Source organism: Saccoglossus kowalevskii, chromosome 22 (assembly GCF_978046115.1).
Source record: "Saccoglossus kowalevskii chromosome 22, keSacKowa6.1, whole genome shotgun sequence".
Taxonomy (NCBI): Eukaryota; Metazoa; Hemichordata; class Enteropneusta; family Harrimaniidae; genus Saccoglossus; species Saccoglossus kowalevskii.
Genome location: NC_140662.1, coordinates 7,997,704 through 8,021,845, shown reverse-complemented (window position 1 = coordinate 8,021,845; position 24,142 = coordinate 7,997,704). Strand labels below are relative to the sequence as shown.

At 38.8% G+C, this 24,142-nt stretch overlaps 1 protein-coding gene across 3 annotated transcripts in view; it reads right to left on the bottom strand.

The window, feature by feature from the left end:
- LOC102800698 (uncharacterized) overlaps positions 1-24,142 on the bottom strand; it is a 33,549-nt gene extending 9,407 nt beyond the window's left edge. For 2 of the 3 annotated variants that reach the window (XM_085495608.1, XM_085495610.1), the window contains exons 1-6: positions 24,054-24,142; positions 22,921-22,985; positions 18,642-18,725; positions 17,365-17,475; positions 8,305-8,400; positions 289-375 (exon numbers count right to left, since the gene is read on the bottom strand). In XM_085495608.1, the coding sequence (XP_085351734.1) occupies positions 289-375; positions 8,305-8,400; positions 17,365-17,475; positions 18,642-18,725; positions 22,921-22,956 (414 nt within the window). In that variant the 5' untranslated portion in view covers positions 22,957-22,985; positions 24,054-24,142. Of the gene's footprint in view, positions 1-288; positions 376-8,304; positions 8,401-17,364; positions 17,476-18,641; positions 18,726-22,920; positions 22,986-23,292; positions 23,341-24,053 lie in introns of those variants that run through there. The other variant, XM_085495609.1, reaches the window with a different exon arrangement.

Sequence of the window (24,142 nt, the reverse complement as noted above, 5' to 3'; positions counted from 1 at the left end):
ACTGTACTGTCTTTGTGCATACTTTGAGGTATCCTCATAATAACCTCATATATCCAGTCTGAAATTGTTGATACCATAGTGATACCATGAGAAAATGGTATTGTTACACGATATGGTTCCCTTCACGTACTGACAACGTTCAGCATCACATCAGCATGTTTAGTGTAAAATAATTGTCAGTGATATTTCACACTAAGCATAACTCTTAAGAATGATATGCACCATGATCATGTGATAAGGTATCACCTAGAGTACGTATGTTGACAATAGCTGTCATAATTGACTTACGTTAACTATAAGGTTAATATCAGCACCAGCATCTAGGGCATGCACAGCTAGTTCTGTTACACCAATACTTATTGCTCTCATTAAATCCTGTAATTGTAAAAGTCAGTGTTAAACTATAACAATATAATGGATTGGTTCAAATTTCACTCACAGAAAGCAGACTTACATCAAGATTCTGTTCAATGTACCGGTATGTACCAAAAGTTCTCCTTAAAAAACCAAGATCTGATGCATTAAATTTTTAACATTAAAATGGCTGCCATTCAGCCATCTTGAATTTCATTGTCAAATGTGTGACGTGATGTACAGTTTTATGATGTTTTATAAAGTTTGAACATGAACGGTCAAAGCATGTCAGAGATATGGCTCTGGAACGTACAGCATTCATTGAAACTAAATGGCTTCCAGTTGGTTATTTTGAATCTGATTTGAAGAACAAAATGACATGCATATCTTATAATGTACCAATTTTGAAAAAAATCCTTCCAGTCTGTGGCACACTCACACAGGGTACAGTGAATTTGGCCTTCCCATTGAGTCGGTGGCACACTCACACAGGGTACAGTGGATTTGGCCTTCCCATTGAGTCTGTGGCACACTCACTCAGGGTACAGTGGCTTTGACCTCCCCTTTGAGTCTGTGGCACACTCATACAGGGTACAGTGGATTTGACCTCCCAATTGAGTCTGTGGCACACTCACCCAGGGTACAGTGGATTTGACCTCCCAATTGAGTCTGTGACACACTCACACAGGGTACAGTGGATTTGACCTTCCCAATTGAGTCTGTGACACACTCACCCAGGGTACAGTGGATTTGGCCTTCCATTCGAGTCTGAGGCACACTCTCCCAGGGTACAGTGGATTTGGCCTCCATTCGAGTCTGAGGCACACTCTCCCAGGGTACAGTGGCTTTGACCTCCCCTTTGAGTCTGTGGCACACTCACCCAGTGTACAGTGGATTTGGCCTCCATTTGAGTCTGTGGCACACTCACTCAGGGTACAGTGGCTTTGACCTCCTCTTTGAGTCTGTGGCACACTCATACAGGGTTCAGTGGATTTGACCTTCCCATTGAGTCTGTGGCACACTCACCCAGAGTACAGTGGCTTTGACCTCCCCTTTGAGTCTGTGGCACACTCACACAGGGTACAGTAGATTTGGCCTTCCCATTGAGTCTGCTTTGACCTCCCCTTTGAGTCTGTGGCACACTCATACAGGGTACAGTGGATTTGACATCCCAATTGAGTCTGTGGCACACTCACACAGGGTACAGTGGATTTGACATCCCAATTGAGTCTGTGACACACTCACTCAGGGTACAGTGGATTTGGCCTTCCCATTGAGTCTGTGGCACACTCACACAGGGTACAGTGGATTTGACATCCCTATTGAGTCTGTGGCACACTCACACAGGGACAGTGAATTTGACATCCCCATTGAGTCTGTGGCACACTCACTTAGGGTACAGTGGATTTGGCCCTCCCATTGAGTCTGAGGCACACTCACCCAGGGTACAGTGACTTTGACCTATCATCTGATTCTGTGGTACACTCACTCTGGGTACAGTGGCTTTGACCTCCCATTCATGTGGTACACTCACTCAGGGTACAGTGGATGTGGCCTTCCCATTGAGTCTGTGGCAGACTCACTCATGGTACAGTTGATTTGACATCCCCATTGAGTCTGTGGTATACACTCACCCAGGGTACAGTGGATTTGACCTCCCAATTGAGTCTGTGACACACTCACCCAGGGTACAGTGGATTTGACATCCCAATTGAGTATGTGGCACACTCACCCAGGGTACAGTGGATTTGGTCTCCCAATTGAGTCTGTGGCACACTCACCCAGGGTACCGTGGATTTGACCTCCGCATTGAGTCTGTGGCACACTCACCCAGGGTACAGTGGATTTGGTCTCCCCTTTGAGTCTGTGGCACACTCATTTAGGGTACAGTGGATTTGACATCCCCATTGAGTCTGTGGTACACTCACCCAGGGTACAGTGGATTTGACCTCCCAATTGAGTCTGTTACACACTCACCCAGGGTACAGTGGATTTGACATCCCCATTGAGTCTGTGGCACACTCACCCAGGGTACAGTGGATTTGGTCTCCCAATTGAGTCTGTGGCACACTCACCCAGGGTACAGTGGATTTGACATCCGAATTGAGTCTGTGGCACACTCACCCAGGGTACAGTGGATTTGACCTCCCAATTGAGTCTGTGACACACTCACCCAGGGTACAGTGGATTTGGTCTCCCAATTGAGTCCGTGACACACTCACACAGGGTACAGTGGCTTTGGCCTCCCATTGAGTCTGTGGTACACTCACCCAGGGTACAGTGGATTTGACCTCCCAATTGAGTCTGTTACACACTCACCCAGGGTACAGTGGATTTGACATCCCCATTGAGTCTGTGGCACACTCACCCAGGGTACAGTGGATTTGGTCTCCCCTTTGAGTCTGTGACACACTCACCCAGGGTACAGTGGATTTGACCTTCCCAATTGAATCTGTGGCACACTCACCCAGGGTACAGTGGGTTTGACCTCCCAATTGAGTCTGTGACACACTTACCCAGGGTACAGTGGGTTTGACCTCCCCATTTAGTCTGTGGTACGCTCACACAGGGTACAGTGGCTTTGACCTCCCATTGAGTCAGTGGCACAATCACTCAGGGTACAGTGGCTTTGGTCTCCCATTGAGTCTGTGGCACACTCACTCAGGGTACAGTGGGTTTGACCTCCCCATTGAGTCTGTGGCACACTCACCCAGAGTACAGTGGATTTGGTCTCCCCTTTGAGTCTGTGGCACACTCATTTAGGGTACAGTGGATTTGACCTCCCAATTGAGTCTGTGGCACATTCACCCAGGGTACAGTGGATTTGACCTCCCCATTGAGTCTGTGGCACACTCACACACAGGGTACGGTGGATTTGACCTCCCCAATGAGTCTGTGACACACTCACTCAGGGTACAGTGGATTTGGCCTACCCATTGAGTCTGTGGCACACTCACCCAGGGTACAGTGGCTTTGTCCTCCAAATTGAGTCTGTGGCACACTCACACAGGGTACAGTGGATTTGATCTTCCCATTGAGTCTGTGGCACACTCACCCAGGGTACAGTGGATTTGACATCTCCATTGAGTCTGTGGTACACTCACACAGGGTAAAGTGGCTTTGGCCTCCCATTGAGTCAGTGGCACACTCACCCAGGGTACAGTGGATTTGACATCCCAATTGAGTCTGTGGCACACTCACCCAGGGTACAGTGGATTTGACTTCCCAATTGAGTCTGTGACACACTCACCCAGGGTACAGTGGATTTGGTCTCCCAATTGAGTCTGTGACACACTCACACAGAGTACAGTGGATTTGACCTTCCCATTGAGTCTGTGGCACACTCACCCAGGGTACAGTGAATTTGGCCTACCCAACATTGAGTCTGTGGCACACTCACCCATGGTACAGTGGCTTTGGCCTCCAAATTGAGTCTGTGGCACACTCACACAGGGTACAGTGGATTTGACCTTCCCATTGAGTCTGTGGCACACTCACCCAGGGTACAGTGGATTTGGCCTCCCAATTGAGTCTGTGACACACTCACCCAGGGTACAGTGGATTTGACCTCCCAATTGAGTCTGTGGCACACACACGCACAGGGTACGGTGGATTTGACCTCCCCATTGAGTCTGTGACACACTCACTCAGGGTACAGTGGATTTGACCTCCTCATTGAGTCTGTGGCACACTCACCCAGGGTACAGTGGATTTGACATCCCCATTGAGTCTGTGGCACACTCACCCTGGGTACAGTGGATTTGACCTTCCCAATTGAGTCTGTGGCACACTCACCCAGGGTACAGTGGCTTTGGCCTCCCATTGAGTCAGTGGCACATTCACCCAGGGTACAGTGGATTTGACATCCCAATTGAGTCTGTGACACACTCACCCAGGGTACAGTGGATTTGACCTCCCAATTGAGTCTGTGACACACTCACCCAGGGTACAGTGGATTTGGTCTCCCAATTGAGTCCGTGACACACTCACACAGGGTACAGTGGCTTTGGCCTCCCATTGAGTCAGTGGCACATTCACCCAGGGTACAGTGGATTTGACATCCCAATTGAGTCTGTGGCACACTCACCCAAGGTACAGTGGATTTGACCTCCCAATTGAGTCTGTGACACACTCACCCAGGGTACAGTGGATTTGGTTTCCCAATTGAGTCCGTGACACACTCACACAGGGTACAGTGGATTTGACCTTCCCATTGAGTCTGTGGCACACTCAACCAGGGTACAGTGGATTTGGCCTACCCATTGAGTCTGTGGCACACTCACCCAGGGTACAGTGGATTTGGCCTACCCAGCATTGAGTCTGTGGCACACTCACCCAGGGTACAGTGGATTTGGCCTACCCAGCATTGAGTCTGTGGCACACTCATACAGGGTACAGTGGATTTGGCCTCCCAATTGAGTCTGTGACACACTCACCCAGGGTACAGTGGATTTGACCTCCCAATTGAGTCTGTGGCACACTCACGCACAGGGTACGGTGGATTTGACCTCCCCATTGAGTCTAGCTGTGACACACTCACTCAGGGTACAGTGGATTTGACCTCCTCATTGAGTCTGTGGCACACTCACCCAGGGTACAGTGGATTTGACATCCCCATTGAGTCTGTGGCACACTCACCCAGGGTACAGTGGATTTGACCTTCCCAATTGAATCTGTGGCACACTCACCCAGGGTACAGTGGGTTTGACCTCCCAATTGAGTCTGTGACACACTTACCCAGGGTACAGTGGGTTTGACCTCCCCATTTAGTCTGTGGCACACTCACCCAGGGTACAGTTGATTTGACATCTCCATTGAGTCTGTGGTACGCTCACACAGGGTACAGTGGCTTTGACCTCCCATTGAGTCAGTGGCACAATCACTCAGGGTACAGTGGCTTTGGTCTCCCATTGAGTCTGTGGCACACTCACTCAGGGTACAGTGGGTTTGACCTCCCAATTGAGTCTGTGGCACACTCACCCAGGGTACAGTGGATTTGACCTTCCCAATTGAATCTGTGGCACACTCACCCAGGGTACAGTGGGTTTGACCTCCCAATTGAGTCTGTGACACACTTACCCAGGGTACAGTGGGTTTGACCTCCCCATTTAGTCTGTGGCACACTCACCCAGGGTACAGTTGATTTGACATCTCCATTGAGTCTGTGGTACGCTCACACAGGGTACAGTGGCTTTGACCTCCCATTGAGTCAGTGGCACAATCACTCAGGGTACAGTGGCTTTGGTCTCCCATTGAGTCTGTGGCACACTCACTCAGGGTACAGTGGGTTTGACCTCCCAATTGAGTCTGTGACACACTTACCCAGGGTACAGTGGGTTTGACCTCCCAATTTAGTCTGTGGCACACTCACCCAGGGTACAGTTGATTTGACATCTCCATTGAGTCTGTGGTACACTCACACAGGGTACAGTGTCTTTGGCCTCCCATTGAGTCAGTGGCACAATCACTCAGGGTACAGTGGATTTGACCTCTTCATTGAGTCTGTGACACACTGACACAGAGTACAGTGGATTTGACCTCCCCATTGTGTCTGTGGCACACTCACTCAGGGTACAGTGGATTTGGCCTCTCCATTGAATCTGTTACACTCACCCAGTGTACAGTGGATTTGACCTCCCCATTGTGTCTGTGGCACACACACGCACAGGGTACGGTGGATTTGACCTCCCCATTGAGTCTGTGACACACTCACTCAGGGTACAGTGGATTTGACCTCCTCATTGAGTCTGTGGCACACTCACCCAGGGTACAGTGGATTTGACATCCCCATTGAGTCTGTGGCACACTCACCCTGGGTACAGTGGATTTGACCTTCCCAATTGAGTCTGTGGCACACTCACCCAGGGTACAGTGGCTTTGGCCTCCCATTGAGTCAGTGGCACATTCACCCAGGGTACAGTGGATTTGACATCCCAATTGAGTCTGTGACACACTCACCCAGGGTACAGTGGATTTGACCTCCCAATTGAGTCTGTGACACACTCACCCAGGGTACAGTGGATTTGGTCTCCCAATTGAGTCCGTGACACACTCACACAGGGTACAGTGGCTTTGGCCTCCCATTGAGTCAGTGGCACATTCACCCAGGGTACAGTGGATTTGACATCCCAATTGAGTCTGTGGCACACTCACCCAAGGTACAGTGGATTTGACCTCCCAATTGAGTCTGTGACACACTCACCCAGGGTACAGTGGATTTGGTTTCCCAATTGAGTCCGTGACACACTCACACAGGGTACAGTGGATTTGACCTTCCCATTGAGTCTGTGGCACACTCAACCAGGGTACAGTGGATTTGGCCTACCCATTGAGTCTGTGGCACACTCACCCAGGGTACAGTGGATTTGGCCTACCCAGCATTGAGTCTGTGGCACACTCACCCAGGGTACAGTGGATTTGGCCTACCCAGCATTGAGTCTGTGGCACACTCATACAGGGTACAGTGGATTTGGCCTCCCAATTGAGTCTGTGACACACTCACCCAGGGTACAGTGGATTTGACCTCCCAATTGAGTCTGTGGCACACTCACGCACAGGGTACGGTGGATTTGACCTCCCCATTGAGTCTAGCTGTGACACACTCACTCAGGGTACAGTGGATTTGACCTCCTCATTGAGTCTGTGGCACACTCACCCAGGGTACAGTGGATTTGACATCCCCATTGAGTCTGTGGCACACTCACCCAGGGTACAGTGGATTTGACCTTCCCAATTGAATCTGTGGCACACTCACCCAGGGTACAGTGGGTTTGACCTCCCAATTGAGTCTGTGACACACTTACCCAGGGTACAGTGGGTTTGACCTCCCCATTTAGTCTGTGGCACACTCACCCAGGGTACAGTTGATTTGACATCTCCATTGAGTCTGTGGTACGCTCACACAGGGTACAGTGGCTTTGACCTCCCATTGAGTCAGTGGCACAATCACTCAGGGTACAGTGGCTTTGGTCTCCCATTGAGTCTGTGGCACACTCACTCAGGGTACAGTGGGTTTGACCTCCCAATTGAGTCTGTGGCACACTCACCCAGGGTACAGTGGATTTGACCTTCCCAATTGAATCTGTGGCACACTCACCCAGGGTACAGTGGGTTTGACCTCCCAATTGAGTCTGTGACACACTTACCCAGGGTACAGTGGGTTTGACCTCCCCATTTAGTCTGTGGCACACTCACCCAGGGTACAGTTGATTTGACATCTCCATTGAGTCTGTGGTACGCTCACACAGGGTACAGTGGCTTTGACCTCCCATTGAGTCAGTGGCACAATCACTCAGGGTACAGTGGCTTTGGTCTCCCATTGAGTCTGTGGCACACTCACTCAGGGTACAGTGGGTTTGACCTCCCAATTGAGTCTGTGACACACTTACCCAGGGTACAGTGGGTTTGACCTCCCAATTTAGTCTGTGGCACACTCACCCAGGGTACAGTTGATTTGACATCTCCATTGAGTCTGTGGTACACTCACACAGGGTACAGTGTCTTTGGCCTCCCATTGAGTCAGTGGCACAATCACTCAGGGTACAGTGGATTTGACCTCTTCATTGAGTCTGTGACACACTGACACAGAGTACAGTGGATTTGACCTCCCCATTGTGTCTGTGGCACACTCACTCAGGGTACAGTGGATTTGGCCTCTCCATTGAATCTGTTACACTCACCCAGTGTACAGTGGATTTGACCTCCCCATTGTGTCTGTGGCACACTTACTCAGGGTACAGTTGATTTGACATCCCAATTGAGTCCGTGACACACTCACACAGGGTACAGTGGATTTGACCTCCCCATTGAGTCTGTGACACACTCACATACATTTTTGTAGGGTACAGTGGATTTGGCCCTCCCATTGAGTCTATGGCACACTCACCCAGTGTACAGTGGATTTGGCCTCCAAATTGAGTCTGTGGCACACACCCAGGGTACAATTCTCACCTCATTAGCACTGCTCTTTCTTTCTATGGCATCAGTGACCTCATTTAATTTTTTATCTTTAGCTAAATCAAATGCAGTTTTCTCTTCCTTCTCTATCTGCACAAGATACAAAACAAATATATGACTACATTACATATATAATAAATGCCAAGCCATGGGAGGGGTGATGGGATGGATATTTGAGGGACATGGTAGCCAATAATAACTTTATTATACTACAGCACTATCAGTGGTTGCAGTATGGTAAGGATACAGATCAGAAGAAAAAAAAACACAAATAAACAAAAAAAGTTTCAAAATTACAAACATAACAAATTAAGGGGTATATATAAAATAAGGATTCACAATTATATATTGTATTTTTTAAGTATTTTGCAAGTGCAGTACTACTATTTAAAATGCAAGTGAATATTAAATTTTGGTTTGCTTTATTACACATTTTTAATTTACAGTCTTCTAAGGGGGTATTTCTTTCTTGAGTGAAGAAATGTATATAGAAGAAAACCACCCAATACGTGTATTATTAGTGAAAAAAAAATAATCAACTGTGTTCACATCACCTTGGTATGCACTCATAGGGCATGCGAGGTCACACTAATTTGCTGAAATAATCACAGCTGTTTCATAAGATAACATCCAAACAGCATCACAAAAATGTTTTTTTGTTTTGTTATCTTTTCAACTAGGCAGTGAAATGATAATCTAACAAAACAGGCTTACCTAGAACAAAAACTACCCAATGCAAATACCGATAGTTGAATGCAATGAAATCAATTTTACAAGAAAACTCATTCAAAAAAATAAATCAATAACATCTGAAAAATCGCTTTGGAAGGTAAATACTATATTCGCTCTATTATTAATGCATGCACACATGTAAATTACTGGTAAATATAGTAGTAAAAAAATATTTTAGTAAAAAATAGAATATGCAAAAAATGGTGTGAAAATGTAATTGAAGATGAGAATGTGTTGGAAGTATAATACAGAACAAAAAACATTTCATAGTCAAATAAAGATCTCATTGGAAATAAAAAAACATTGAATTATTCACATATTTACTTTCAAGCTTAGAGACTTTAGCTGACTGTATACACGTATACACCACTAGGATATTTAAATAATAATAATAATAATATTTATATACATTCTTCTATTAACTTACATTACAATGCTACAATGTATCCACCCAATGTAATTTTTTTTACTGGAAGGTATAGCAAATACTACAGCCCCTAATCAAATATATTCTTACATTTATGAATTCCACAATACGAGTTTATCCCAAGTTACAAAACAAGTTACAAGTTACACTGTGAACTTTTCAATGACCTGTATTACACCAAACATAAAAAACATGAAATACAACCTGTTCAATCCTGGTTGTGAATATAATTCCTAGTCACGTAACAATGTTACAAAATATATCGAGTTTCCCCTACATCTAAGCTTTTAGGAAATATATACAAAACCAGTTAAGTAACAGACAGAAACTGATTTAATTTCAGATCAATTTATTCTCTCTCAAGTTGAGAAAGTAGTAGTAGAGGGCTTAGTCTTTTCCACGAAATGAAATGAAACAAAATAAAACGAAACGAAACCCTAACCCTAACCTTAGATTTTGAACGACCTCAAACATCGTCACGTCCGTATTTCACAGTGTGAAATTTTCTCAGATATTATTGGGCCAATAAAAAAAAAATGAGAGTTAAGGTTAGGGTTTGGGTTTGGGTTTAGTTTCGTTTCGTTTCGTTTCGTTTCGTTTTGTGGAAAAGACTAAGTCGTAGTAGAGGTTCAGAAAAGTGATTTTTTATACCTGTAGTCACTAGCCCATTTTTTAACAATGTTGAGGGACGGTGTGTCAGCCATGTTTGAAATGGGAGAGGTCAGATAACCAATGTTTTCCTTCCGTGCACAATTCATATGCAAATTTAGGCATTCTTGACAACCAGGGCATTAACAATACATAGAGTTACTGTAAATTTACTCAGCAACCTACTGCAATGTGTCACCAGTAAGATTAATGTTTTGGTGTTGTTTTTTTTCACAATGTTATAAATAATTTAGAAGTTGATTAACGAGAGACACATGTATGGTAGTTTTTATATTCTAAAGATCTATTAATTATTAGTCATTAACATCAGTGTTTATTTTGAAAAAGCTTTATAAAATTATAAATATAGAGGTACTGAATTTAGTTTAGATTTCATTCCATGGTAAATGTGTTAGTTAAAGTCTTTTAAATAAAATATTTTTGATTGCACATGATTTTCTAAAGTCACAAGTTTCATTTAAGCGAGCCAGAGAAACTATGAATAGTAGAAATTAAAGAAATTATGATTTATGAAAAGTGGGAAAAATTTAATTTTAGCACATTTAATAAGAAACTTCATTTTATTACATTCCACACTGTGCCGTCACACAGGACAGATTGATTGATAACGCATCACATTGTTTGACGTCACATACTGCCAAACTATTTTTTTGAAATGTACACACTGCAATGTTGTCCAGAGCTTCTGGGTTGATATATGGTCCAATAATTACAGATGATTCATTGATTGTGGTGAAAATGGTTCATTTTGACAAGATTATGTGTGTTTTTCGGAATTCCTTTTCAGTACCCTCAAAAATTAGTTAAAATACAAACAAATCTAAGCAAAATGGAGCAAATATCACAATTCATGGGAGAAAAGAGAAATATTATGGGATTATCGATATGATAAAATTTCAACAAACATGAAATACAATCAACATTAAAATACTTATTGACACTAATAATTTCCCTCAACACTATCACTCTTCAAAACGTTGATATGGAGAAAGAAAACACACTCATCCGTGTTTAATTATTGGATTTATAAATTGATCACTCAAGATATGACACCAATGAAAGATCACAATCCATAATAATATTAAATTGTTTATATACAATTCACACTTGTCTAATTCCACAATCTTGCATTAATTTGATTCTTATATAATTTAGTTATTTTAATGTTGCAAGGTTATTCACTAGGCTTTTAATTCACTTTTTTGTGAAGAACATATTAAATTATATTGTTAAGTTTGAATATTTACTGGGTTTTAATAAATTTAGTGCATTTAGCGAAGTAAGTAAAAAAAAACCCAGAAAATAATTAAGTTATTCATTCTTGCTATCTTGTGCAAACTTCAAAATTTTTTTTTCTTAACTTTAAAATGTGGAAATAAATATATGTCTAGTTTTTGGACAAAATTGATATTTGATTAAAATAATGCTGAAGCTGAAGCCAGTGAAATGAGAGTTGTTTAGAATACAAAATAGAATACCCCTACAAATCAAATGGTTTGTCCCTATTCAATAATTCATGATCATTAATGAAGTTTGGTGAATACCTACATATTTATTAACAATACTCTAACATGTATAGCAATGGATAAGATGCATTGATGCATAAATCAGAAAAATTCTATAGCCTTGACATAGTACACACCATACCAGGCACTTACATGCACCCCACCATTATACATGTACTGGTAATGCAATTGTTAGCACAGTCATGTACATGTACAATAGTCTACTTGGAGTGCTTAGGCCAAGGAAAAAAAATCTGTGTTTCTGGTAACGGACTGACAACATCGGGGGTAACAGGTGGGTTTTATTTTAGTTTACTTAATTTTTTTCCAACAGAACACTGTTTACACTGGTTATTTTTATTACAATCAAGCTTTTACCATATACTTTCCATACACATGCTCAACTAAGCTCCAGGCCTCCTCCTACTTTTGAGAAATTTCTATTTTCTGGTTCATGCTTGGCTGAGTTGGCTCAGCACCCATCCCTTTCAAAACGTCCAAATTTGACTGTCTAGTCATAAAACCTGGTCCTTAGAATTAGTTGACTTTTCTGAATTTATATGATACAGTGACCGTCATGAATACTGTACGAATGCATAGACCATGATAATCTTGTGTAAACTATGCTTTGACAATGATCTTTTAACAACTGTGAAAGGCGGTAAATACTTATTCCATATTCAGTTCACCTTTCAAAAATTGATAATTACCATTTTTTTTTTAAATCATGTCTTTTTTTCAATTCTAACAGGTCACACTTCGACATCGATAATTCACATCCCCATTATCAGAAATGCCTTTGTAAATGCCAGTAAGAATTGTGTTGGTACAACACTGCATTCTGATTGCCTAATAACAGATTGACTTATCAGGTTAAAGAATGGTGTAGCAGGTCATATCGTGCAAGAAAACATCATGGTGAAAATTGTTTTGCATCATGAGTTTGCGTACAAATACTTTTTCTATGGCATCAATGAAGATGCAACTCATTTCACAATTCACATTCCACTAAAAAAGACGTACTATTTCCCTTAAGCTGGCACATAATGAACAAAAATTGTCAATTTTTTGAGTTGGGTACTCGATCATAAAGTATAGTGATCTTAACATATGTGATCATAATGTAATATTAAAACAATGTAATGTGACAATAGTGTAATGTAGTCATAGTGTATTGTGGCCATAGTGTAATGTAATCATAGTGTAATGTGGTCATAGTGTATTGTGGCAATAGTGTAATATTAACATAGTGTATTGTGGCCATAGTGTAATGTGATCATAGTGTAATGTGGTCATAGTCCATTGTGGTCATAGTGTAATGTAATCATAGTGTAATGTGGCCATAGTGTAATGTGATCATAGTGTTATGTGGTCATAGTGTATTGTGGCCATAGTGTAATGTGGTCATAGTGTATTGTGGCCATAGTGTAATATTAACATAGTGTAATGTGATCATAGTGTAATGTGGTCATAGTGTATTGTGGCCATAGTGTAATGTAATCATAGTGTATTGTGGCCATAGTGTAATGTGATCATAGTGTAATGTTAACATAGTGTAATGTAGCCATAGTGTAGTGTGGACATAGTGTAATGTTAACACAGTGTATTTTGGTCATAGTGTAATGTGGTCATAGTCTATTGTGGCCATAGTGTAATGTGGTCATAGTGTTATGTGGTCATAGTGTATTGTGGCCATAGTGTAATGTGGTCATAGTGTATTGTGGCCATAGTGTAATATTAACATAGTGTAATGTGATCATAGTGTAATGTGGTCATAGTGTATTGTGGCCATAGTGTAATGTAATCATAGTGTATTGTGGCCATAGTGTAATGTGATCATAGTGTAATGTTAACATAGTGTAATGTAGCCATAGTGTAGTGTGGACATAGTGTAATGTTAACACAGTGTATTTTGGTCATAGTGTAATGTGGTCATAGTCTATTGTGGCCATAGTGTAATGTGATCATAGTGTTATGTGGTCATAGTGTATTGTGGCCATAGTGTAATGTGGTCATAGTGTATTGTGGCCATAGTGTAATATTAACATAATGTAATGTGATCATAGTGTAATGTGGTCATAGTGTATTGTGGCCATAGTGTAATGTAATCATAGTGTATTGTGGCCATAGTGTAATGTGATCATAGTGTAATGTTAACATAGTGTAATGTAGCCATAGTGTAGTGTGGACATAGTGTAATGTTAACACAGTGTATTTTGGTCATAGTGTAATGTGGTCATAGTCTATTGTGGCCATAGTGTAATGTAATCATAGTGTATTGTGGCCATAGTGTAATGTGGTCATAGTGTAATGTAATCATAGTGTATTGTGGCCATAGAGTAATGTGGTCATAGTGTAATGTTGTCATAGTGTAATGTGGTCATAGTCTATTGTGGCCATAGTGTAATGTTAACATAGTGTATTGTGGCCATAGTGTAATGTGATCATAGTGTAATGTGGCCATAGTGTAATGTGACAATAGTGTAATATTAACATAGTGTATTGTGGTCATAGTGTATTGTGGCCATAGTGTAATGTGGTCATAGTCTATTGTGGCCATAGTGTAATGTTAACATAATGCATTGTGGCCATAGTGTAATGTTAACATAGTCTATTGTGGCCATAGTGTAATGTTAACATAGTGTATTTTGGCCATAGTGTAATGTGATCATAGTGTAATGTTAACATAGTGTAATGTAGCCATAGTGTATTTTGGTCATAGTGTAATGTGGTCATAGTCTATTGTGGCCATAGTGTAATGTGATCATAGTGTATTGTGGCCATAGTGTAATATTAACATAGTGTAATGTGATCATAGTGTAATGTGGTCATAGTGTATTGTGGCCATAGTGTAATGTAATCATAGTGTATTGTGGCCATAGTGTAATGTGATCATAGTGTAATGTTAACATAGTGTAATGTAGCCATAGTGTAGTGTGGACATAGTGTAATGTTAACACAGTGTATTTTGGTCATAGTGTAATGTGGTCATAGTCTATTGTGGCCATAGTGTAATGTGATCATAGTGTTATGTGGTCATAGTGTATTGTGGCCATAGTGTAATGTGGTCATAGTGTATTGTGGCCATAGTGTAATATTAACATAGTGTAATGTGATCATAGTGTAATGTGGTCATAGTGTATTGTGGCCATAGTGTAATGTAATCATAGTGTATTGTGGCCATAGTGTAATGTGATCATAGTGTAATGTTAACATAGTGTAATGTAGCCATAGTGTAGTGAGGACATAGTGTAATGTTAACACAGTGTATTTTGGTCATAGTGTAATGTGGTCATAGTCTATTGTGGCCATAGTGTAATGTAATCATAGTGTATTGTGGCCATAGTGTAATGTGGTCATAGTGTAATGTAATCATAGTGTATTGTGGCCATAGTGTAATGTGGTCATAGTGTAATGTTGTCATAGTGTAATGTGGTCATAGTCTATTGTGGCCATAGTGTAATGTTAACATAGTGTATTGTGGCCATAGTGTAATGTGATCATAGTGTAATGTGGCCATAGTGTAATGTGACAATAGTGTAATATTAACATAGTGTATTGTGGCCATACTGTAATGTGATCATAGTGTAATGTGGTCATAGTCTATTGTGGCCATAGTGTAATGTTAACATAGTGTATTTTGGCCATAGTGTAATGTGATCATAGTGTAATGTGGCCATAGTCTATTGTGGCCATAGTGTAATGTTAACATAGTGTAATGTGGTCATAGTGTATTGTGGCCATAGTGTAATGTTAACACAATGTATTTTGGCCATAGTGTAATGTGATCATAGTGTAATGTGGTCATAGTGTATTGTGGCCATAGTGTAATGTGGTCATAGTGTATTGTGGCCATAGTGTAATATTAACATAGTGTAATGTGATCATAGTGTAATGTGGTCATAGTGTATTGTGGCCATAGTGTAATGTAATCATAGTCTATTGCGGCCATAGTGTAATGTGGTCATAGTGTAATGTGATCATAGTGTAATGTTAACATAGTGTAATGTGGTCATAGTGTAGTGTGGACATAGTGTAATGTTAACACAGTGTATTTTGGTCATAGTGTAATGTGGTCATAGTCTATTGTGGCCATAGTGTAGTGTAATCATAGTGTATTGTGGCCATAGTGTAATGTGACAATAGTGTAATATTAACATAGTGTATTGTGGCCATACTGTAATGTGATCATAGTGTAATGTGGTCATAGTCTATTGTGGCCATAGTGTAATGTTAACATAATGTATTGTGGCCATAGTGTAATGTTAACATAGTGTATTTTGGCCATAGTGTAATGTGATCATAGTGTAATGTGGCCATAGTCTATTGTGGCCATAGTGTAATATTAACATAGTGTAATGTGGTCATAGTGTATTGTGGCCATAGTGTAATGTTAACACAATGTATTTTGGCCATAGTGTAATGTGATCATAGTGTAATGTGGTCATAGTGTATTGTGGCCATAGTGTAATGTGGTCATAGTGTATTGTGGCCATAGTGTAATATTAACATAGTGTAATGTGATCATAGTGTAATGTGGTCATAGTGTATTGTGGCCATAGTGTAATGTAATCATAGTCTATTGCGGCCATAGTGTAATGTGGTCATAGTGTAATGTGATCATAGTGTAATGTTAACATAGTGTAATGTGGTCATAGTCTATTGTGGCCATAGTGTAATGTAATCATAGTGTATTGTGGCCATAGTGTAATGTGGTCATAGTGTAATGTGGTCATAGTCTATTGTGGCCATAGTGTAATGTTAACATAGTGTATTGTGGCCATAGTGTAATGTGATCATAGTGTAATGTGGCCATAGTGTAATGTGACAATAGTGTAATATTAACATAGTGTATTGTGGCCATACTGTACTGTGATCATAGTGTAATGTGGTCATAGTCTATTGTGGCCATAGTGTAATGTTAACATAATGTATTGTGACCATAGTGTAATGTTAACATAGTCTATTGTGGCCATAGTGTAATGTTAACATAGTGTAATGTGGTCATAGTGTATTGTGGCCATAGTGTAATGATAACACAGTGTATTTTGGTCATAGTGTAATGTGATCATAGTGTAATGTGGTCATAGTCTATTGTGGCCATAGTGTAATGTAATCATAGTGTATTGTGGCCATAGTGTAATATTAACATAGTGTAATGTGATCATAGTGTAATGTTAACATAGTGTAATGTAGCCATAGTGTAGTGTGGACATAGTGTAATGTTAACACAGTGTATTTTGGTCATAGTGTAATGTGGTCATAGTCTATTGTGGCCATAGTGTAATGTAATCATAGTGTATTGTGGCCATAGTGTAATGTGGTCATAGTGTAATGTGGTCATAGTGTAATGTAATCATAGTGTATTGTGGCCATAGTGTAATGTGGTCATAGTGTAATGTGGTCATAGTGTAATGTAATCATAGTCTATTGTGGCCGTAGTGTAATGTGGTCATAGTGTAATGTGGCCATAGTGTAATGTAATCATAGTGTATTGTGGCCATAGTGTAATGTGGTCATAGTGTAATGTGGTCATAGTGTAATGTAATCATAGTGTATTGTGGCCATAGTGTAATGTGGTCATAGTGTAATGTGGTCATAGTGTAATGTGGTCATAGTGTAATGTAATCATAGTCTATTGTGGCCGTAGTGTAATGTTAACATAGTGTAGCGAAGAAACTCCCATCCTTTTTACCCACAATCTATGTAATAGATACTCACTGTTCGTGAAAAATTAAGATCAATTCCTCTTTCAACCAACAATAATGATATATCTATATTCCGCCTATCAATGGCCATCATTAATAAATTCTTCTTTGCAAGGTACCCACCCTAAAAACAACAAAACATTTGTCAATTAATACAAAATACTTCATTGCAAGGTATCCACCATAAAAAATGTGAAATTCAATTCCTGGTTCCTAAATTGATAGCGTTTGCATGTTCATCGTTTGTGCTCTCGCGCATATTGCATGACCAGAATTCCATGGAAGGTCGGACAAATTTTGAATATTCCAAATGCGCAGAGCTGCAGTTCACCGAACATCAACGATTCCAGCTCCCAACTTCAAAATTCCCCTTAAATAAAACTGCCATCATCTTTCAACTAACTTGTACCAGCCTCTGAAAATTTGCACACTATTCTGCCTAAGCAAAAATAATGACCATGCAAATTCTTATTGGCTGTAGCGTAATATTTTCAAATTTTTTTGCGGGTATTTGTGGAGTTGAAAAACTATTTCATGGTCATATTTACTCTGTGAAACACACATGTATCATTTCTATGTCAGTCCATCTTCTCTGAAAAATAATCTTTTTCAACTGGTAGTCCACGTTTCTCAGCTGTCTTAAACAGCTGCCCTTGTTTGCCCAACCACACTCACTCCTCTATCGTTGAAAACTATTTCAAAAATGCCGCTGATTTCTTCCGGGTTACAAGTCTACTGGTGCTCTTTTGACTTTTTATATTTTTGTCCTATCCTCGCCCGTTCCAAGGTAGGTTACACATGCACTAATAGAATTACATCGTGTCTGATGGTAATAGGTGATTTTTCGTTCAACTGCGAGATCTCGCGAGATGCATGAAAGACGCGTGTCGAACGTCTGCCACAAAAAATGAACGATTTGATTTTCAACTCGAATTTCTTTATTTCGTAGCTCATATCGACCGGCCGATCTTCGAAAGAGGAATATTGCTTTCGAATACCCTCACTTAATCGAAATTGCCTATCATCAAATGTGTACAGCACATTATTAAGCACGGAAATGCCCTCAAAATATTTTCACGTTTGTCAAATCCCATGCGATGTTTGACGCCACTACCACGCTATGACCTTTGTTTGTCCTGTTCTTACATTCGAATTCACGCATAACGCGTGATTCTCGCAGTGTACGGAAAATGGTCTATTTAGGAATTGTAAAAGTAGATGAAGAGATGTACCAACATATCTGACTCGTACAATGTATTGGTGATATGATAAATGATTACAAGTTCTTACCTCGCATACATTAATATCAGCACCATCATTAAGAAAACTACGTACACTGTTTATATCCTCACGTTTTACTGCATCAATAACAGCCTATTAGAAATACCATCATAAAAATTATTTATGATATGAAGCAATTTAAATCAATTTTGTTATAAAATAGGAAAAAAACAATGAATGAAACAACAATTGAAAAACTGATTTTCTATAAAAAAAAATCCATAAATGTTGCTAGTTTTAAAGCGCTGATTTTACACTGTGAAGTTATGAATTGTGATACATCTACATTGAGAAAATTGAAAAAATAAACTATGTCGATGATTCATATATTTTACTATAAAATATATAGATAGATCAATTTGAAATGATGCCTATAACATTGAAACAAGTTATTTTTTCCTAATTCCAGTATGGGCAAATACACTTTGCAATTTGGGTTTGCATGTTCTACAGTCATCTCTCATGTTTGAGATAGTACCGGTATATACCACAGAAACTATTAACGGAATATACATTCTTTCATTATATTATGTTGAATATATTTTATAAATTATTACTTTTTGATATCACCTAAATGTAATATTGGTTCTAAGTTTAGTTTAATTCATTCGGTATACAGAAACATAAAATTACTAACACCTCACCTACTCAAATAGACACCAATTCACAAATACGATAACATTTCAAGGAATATATACTATACATGAACAATTTAAACATTTGTTTGTACAAATATACTGTATATAAAAATCTTACGACACATGACTACGGTACCTATCCAAATTAGCCAGGTCAGAAACTACCTACTGTAAAAAGATTAATTATTCAATGGGTTTTAATTTTGCTTATTTCGCTGACTGGAAAATGCCCTAAATTAAAACCCAGTGAATATGTAAAATTTAGCATAGAACACATTATCTAAATGATAAAACCGTGAATTTAAAACCCACTGAATATGGGTGAAATGGTAAATCAGCGAAATTTAAACCTAGTGAAAATTAGTCATTTTACAGTATCTAAATTAGCCAGGTCAGAAACTATGTATACCTATCCAAATTAGCCAGTTCAGAAACTACCTATTTAAATTAGCCAGATCAGAAACAACCTATCCAAATTAGCCAGTTCAGACACTACCTATCCAAATTAGCCAGTTCAGACACTACCTATCCAAATTAGCCAGTTCAGAAACTACCTATCCAAATTAGCCAGTTCAGAAACTATCTATCCAAATTAGCCAGTTCAGAAACTACCTATTCAAATTAGCCAGTTCAGAAACTACCTATCCAAATTAGCCAGTTCAGAAACTATCTATCCAAATTAGCCAGTTCAGAAACTACCTATTCAAATTAGCCAGGTCAGAAACTACCTATTCAAATTAGCCAGTTCAGAAACTATCTAACCAAATTAGCCAGGTCAGAAACTACCTATTCAAATTAGCCAGATCAGAAACAACCTATCCAAATTAGCCAGTTCAGAAACTACCTATTCAAATTAGCCAGGTCAGAAACTACCTATCCAAATTAGCCAGGTCAGAAACTACCTATTCAAATTAGCCAGGTCAGAAACTACCTATCCAAATTAGCCAGTTCAGAAACTATCTAACCAAATTAGCCAGTTCAGAAACTACCTATTCAAATTAGCCAGTTCAGAAACTACCTATTCAAATTAGCCAGTTCAGAAACTACCTACCCAAATTAGCCAGTTCAGACACTACCTATTCAAATTAGCCAGGTCAGAAACTACCTATCCAAATTAGCCAGTTCAGACACTACCTATTCAAATTAGCCAGGTCAGAAACTATCTATCCAAATTAGCCAGTTCAGAAACTACCTATTCAAATTAGCCAGATCAAAAACTACCTATCCGAATTAGCCAGGTCAGAAACTATCTATCCAAATTAGCCAGGTGTTTCTTAACTGTCATTTAAAATGCAATTTATCACTTTATTTTTTTTTAACTGTGTGGTAATTTATTCCATTCTTTATTTTTTTAATTCTTTTACAGTTTTTCCGCCTACTATCCTGGGGACACAACAATTAGACTTGCCACCCCTAGTGTTGTATGAATGTACCTGATTTATTTTATTGAAATGTTTTTGCACACAAGGCTGGCTGCTGTTGTTAAACATACGAAAAACATAACTCAGACGAAATTGTGTAACCCTGTTATTTACATCTAAAATATTTACACAATTGTATTTCCAAATGCTATTTGATTTGTAATTTCAGTTTATTTTTAACAACAGATTTGCATACCCACTTTGCTTTTTTGTCTGGTCTGGTTATAGAGCCGCACAATTTTTAATTTTTGGTCTAGCATAAAATATAGCAAGTACCTAAATATACAGCACAAAAAAACACCCCTCAACTCTGACACTGACCCATAACAAATTACATTTAAAAAGAAGTACTGGTTGAATGTCTATAGTGCTCCTGATATGACTTTCCATGGACATAGGGACGAACATTGGAAACCACTATATCCCCAACTGCATAACTGCACTACGTGCTGGAGGGTGGAGGAGGGGGGGGGGCGTAATTACCGGTACCGGTACTTGTTTTTTATAATTAGATATGATTCAAATTACCTAATCTTTTGAGCAAAGTCAACTTTTGTTACCTCATGTAAAATATAACCAAAATATTTTATTTTTTCTTAGTTTGATTAACACATGTAGCCAAATTATGTTTATTTGATCCATAATTATCAAAACATTGATAGAAAAATACATAAATATAGGCCAAATGTTACAATAAAAGCTTAGAAGGAAATACTTATTTCAATATAAGAGGTAATTGACTCAACTCCTATTAATTTTACTTTTTTACATAAAATGGGAAGATCCACTGTGTCAGATTTGTAAATCAAATAAAACCATACCCATGAAATGGCTTTGACTCTTTGAGGTCTAACATGATCAGTGAGGTGTATCAGGCTCGTCTCGATTGAAAAACCTCTGGAATTTAAACAACTTATCATTTTACACTAAATATTTCTTGAGTTGTATATAAACTACTTTTACAGGAATTTCAGAAATAACACTAACAAGACTAACTGGGAGACAACTTTCCAGCATATGTTTTAGAGCTATATTTATATAATAGCTTGATCATTTTAAACTCTTTCGGTAATGCATTGCTATTTCTAGAAAGATTGATTCTATAAAACAATAACAATTGCCATAGTAGAATCACCAATTTTAATTAATTTGGCAGATTTATTATCCATTGATTATTACCATTTGATGAATCAATAATATCAGAATTAATGCTAAATTTATTTGTTCACATACACAATTAACTTTATACTACCGGTAGTCAGGTTATAGGCTACACCTGTGAAAACATTATTAAAATGAATAGCTATTTTGTCACTTCTGTTGAGATGATTTAATACCCATCTCTTTTAAAGTATCCCATCATTTTTGTGTTTTATTTATTCTTTGAAATCTTATCAGAAAAATAATTTGATTTGGCAGTTTTTATGTTTCTTTATAGGACAAGATTTTTAAACTTGGAAATTCGTAGTGTTTTATCATGCTTATTTTTCCTGAATTTTGGCAACAAATTGTTAAAGATTTTAATTAAAATCACGCAAAAGATATTAATCTGGGCAAAAATTAGCAATGAACTTGTTTTTAGAAATTACCCATGTAAAAGATAATAGATCAGACCAATCTACATCACTCAATAAAGTATTTTCCTTTTCATAAATAACATAGTGAAATTCGCCACATTTTACTTTTTTCATAAACAAAAAACTAGACATGGTTATACACACTTCTTATTTACATTGTATATTAATTATTTATTGAATGCTGTTTTGCAGAAAAAATAATGTTATTGCTGTCAACTGATAGAAATTGTATTTCTAAGCATGCAACAAATTCTTATTATTATACAGTAAATAATTAAATGGTCGTTTAATCCAACTCGCGAAACACCGGACAAGAAGGCAAGAACATTGTTATTATTTTTATTATTTCAAATTCAAACCTATTGAAGAAGAATATCAATGGAATAGCAATCAGACTGAAGTCAGTGAAGCTACATCAGTCACATGCAACAACAGATGATATTTAAATAGACTTATAATATCTTGATAGTGCATACCATGCATTTAATTGGTTACTAATAGCAATGCCAAGTGAATTCTGACAGTATCACACTATGATAATATAGACATAACCACACAATCTGCAAGCTGGCTTCTGTGTCCTTGTGATGGTCATCAAGATTGTAAATATTTTTACTTAGAAGACTATAATCAGTGAAGGACCATAACCTACCTCTCTCAGCCTCTGTTTTTCTGCCCAGTCCCCCATTCTACACAGAATTATTTGACGAGCAGTACCTACAAACAAAGTTGTAAACAGTACAAAATTTGTATTTAAAATAATGAATGGTCTTAATGTCAGTTATGGCTCTGAAAAGGCATTTTTGAAAACAAAGAGGTCATTCATCAACCATTTGAAATCAGATCAATAAAACAAATGCATGGCGAAATGATATTTGTCTATATAGTGCTTTTTCGTAAATTCATATTATTATACATCTGTTACTGTAACGCCATAAGTTACAGTGTGTCATAGTTTTACAGTATTTTCATCCTACTATATAGGAAACTACATATTAGGAAATTCCAAATAAGGAGCGATTACGTGTGTGAATGTCCTCTAATAATTATAACAAACATGGCAGCCCCCAGGGATGTACTGTCCTCGTAATTAATAACCTCATATTATTTAAAAAATGTCAAATGATTTTATATTTTATTGTGGTATTAAATAATCTCAATACAACAAATATTAAAACCATCTTCAAATTTTTTTTTTTATTTTTCCTAGGACAAGTAGCAAAATTGTTTTGTTTTTTTGGCCTAATTATAAGCAGCCGAATTTCCAAATATGGGAATGATGAGTCATTTGCATTTTTTTTTTTTTTTTTTTTTTTTTTTTTGCTGACGATGAGCAAATAAATGGGGTGGGTACAATATACATTATTCCATGTAACTGTATTGTAGTATATTTTAAATATAATTTAGTTATAATTTAAAGTTTTTCTGGGAAAAAAAATATAAACAAAACGTCCAAGATGCATATGTGCGTGAACACCCCCCCCCCCCCCCACTGAGTTAGTACAAGAGGCCAACCCTTAATTTGTTTCAAAAGAAAATGATGTCATCGTTTACAAGAATTTGTATATCTGATTTGTTGAGAAAAAAAAATGACTTTCAAACTTTCGCTTACTCCAACCTAGTTAGACTGCCAGCAAAAATGGCGTTATCGACTTTGACAGCAGCGACCACGGTTCAATGATTGCGACCCAAGAACAGTGGTGGAACACTGCTACCAAAACGTCCCGGTGTACTGTGCTAGGACCACAGGTGTTCCACACTAACATATATTAATGGTGAGCTTACCTGAAAGTTGTTTCTAACTATACTAGTAGGAAAAAGTTTCCACGTCGGGTCACTCAGGAATCCGGCATCTCGTCCGTACAGTGACGTAT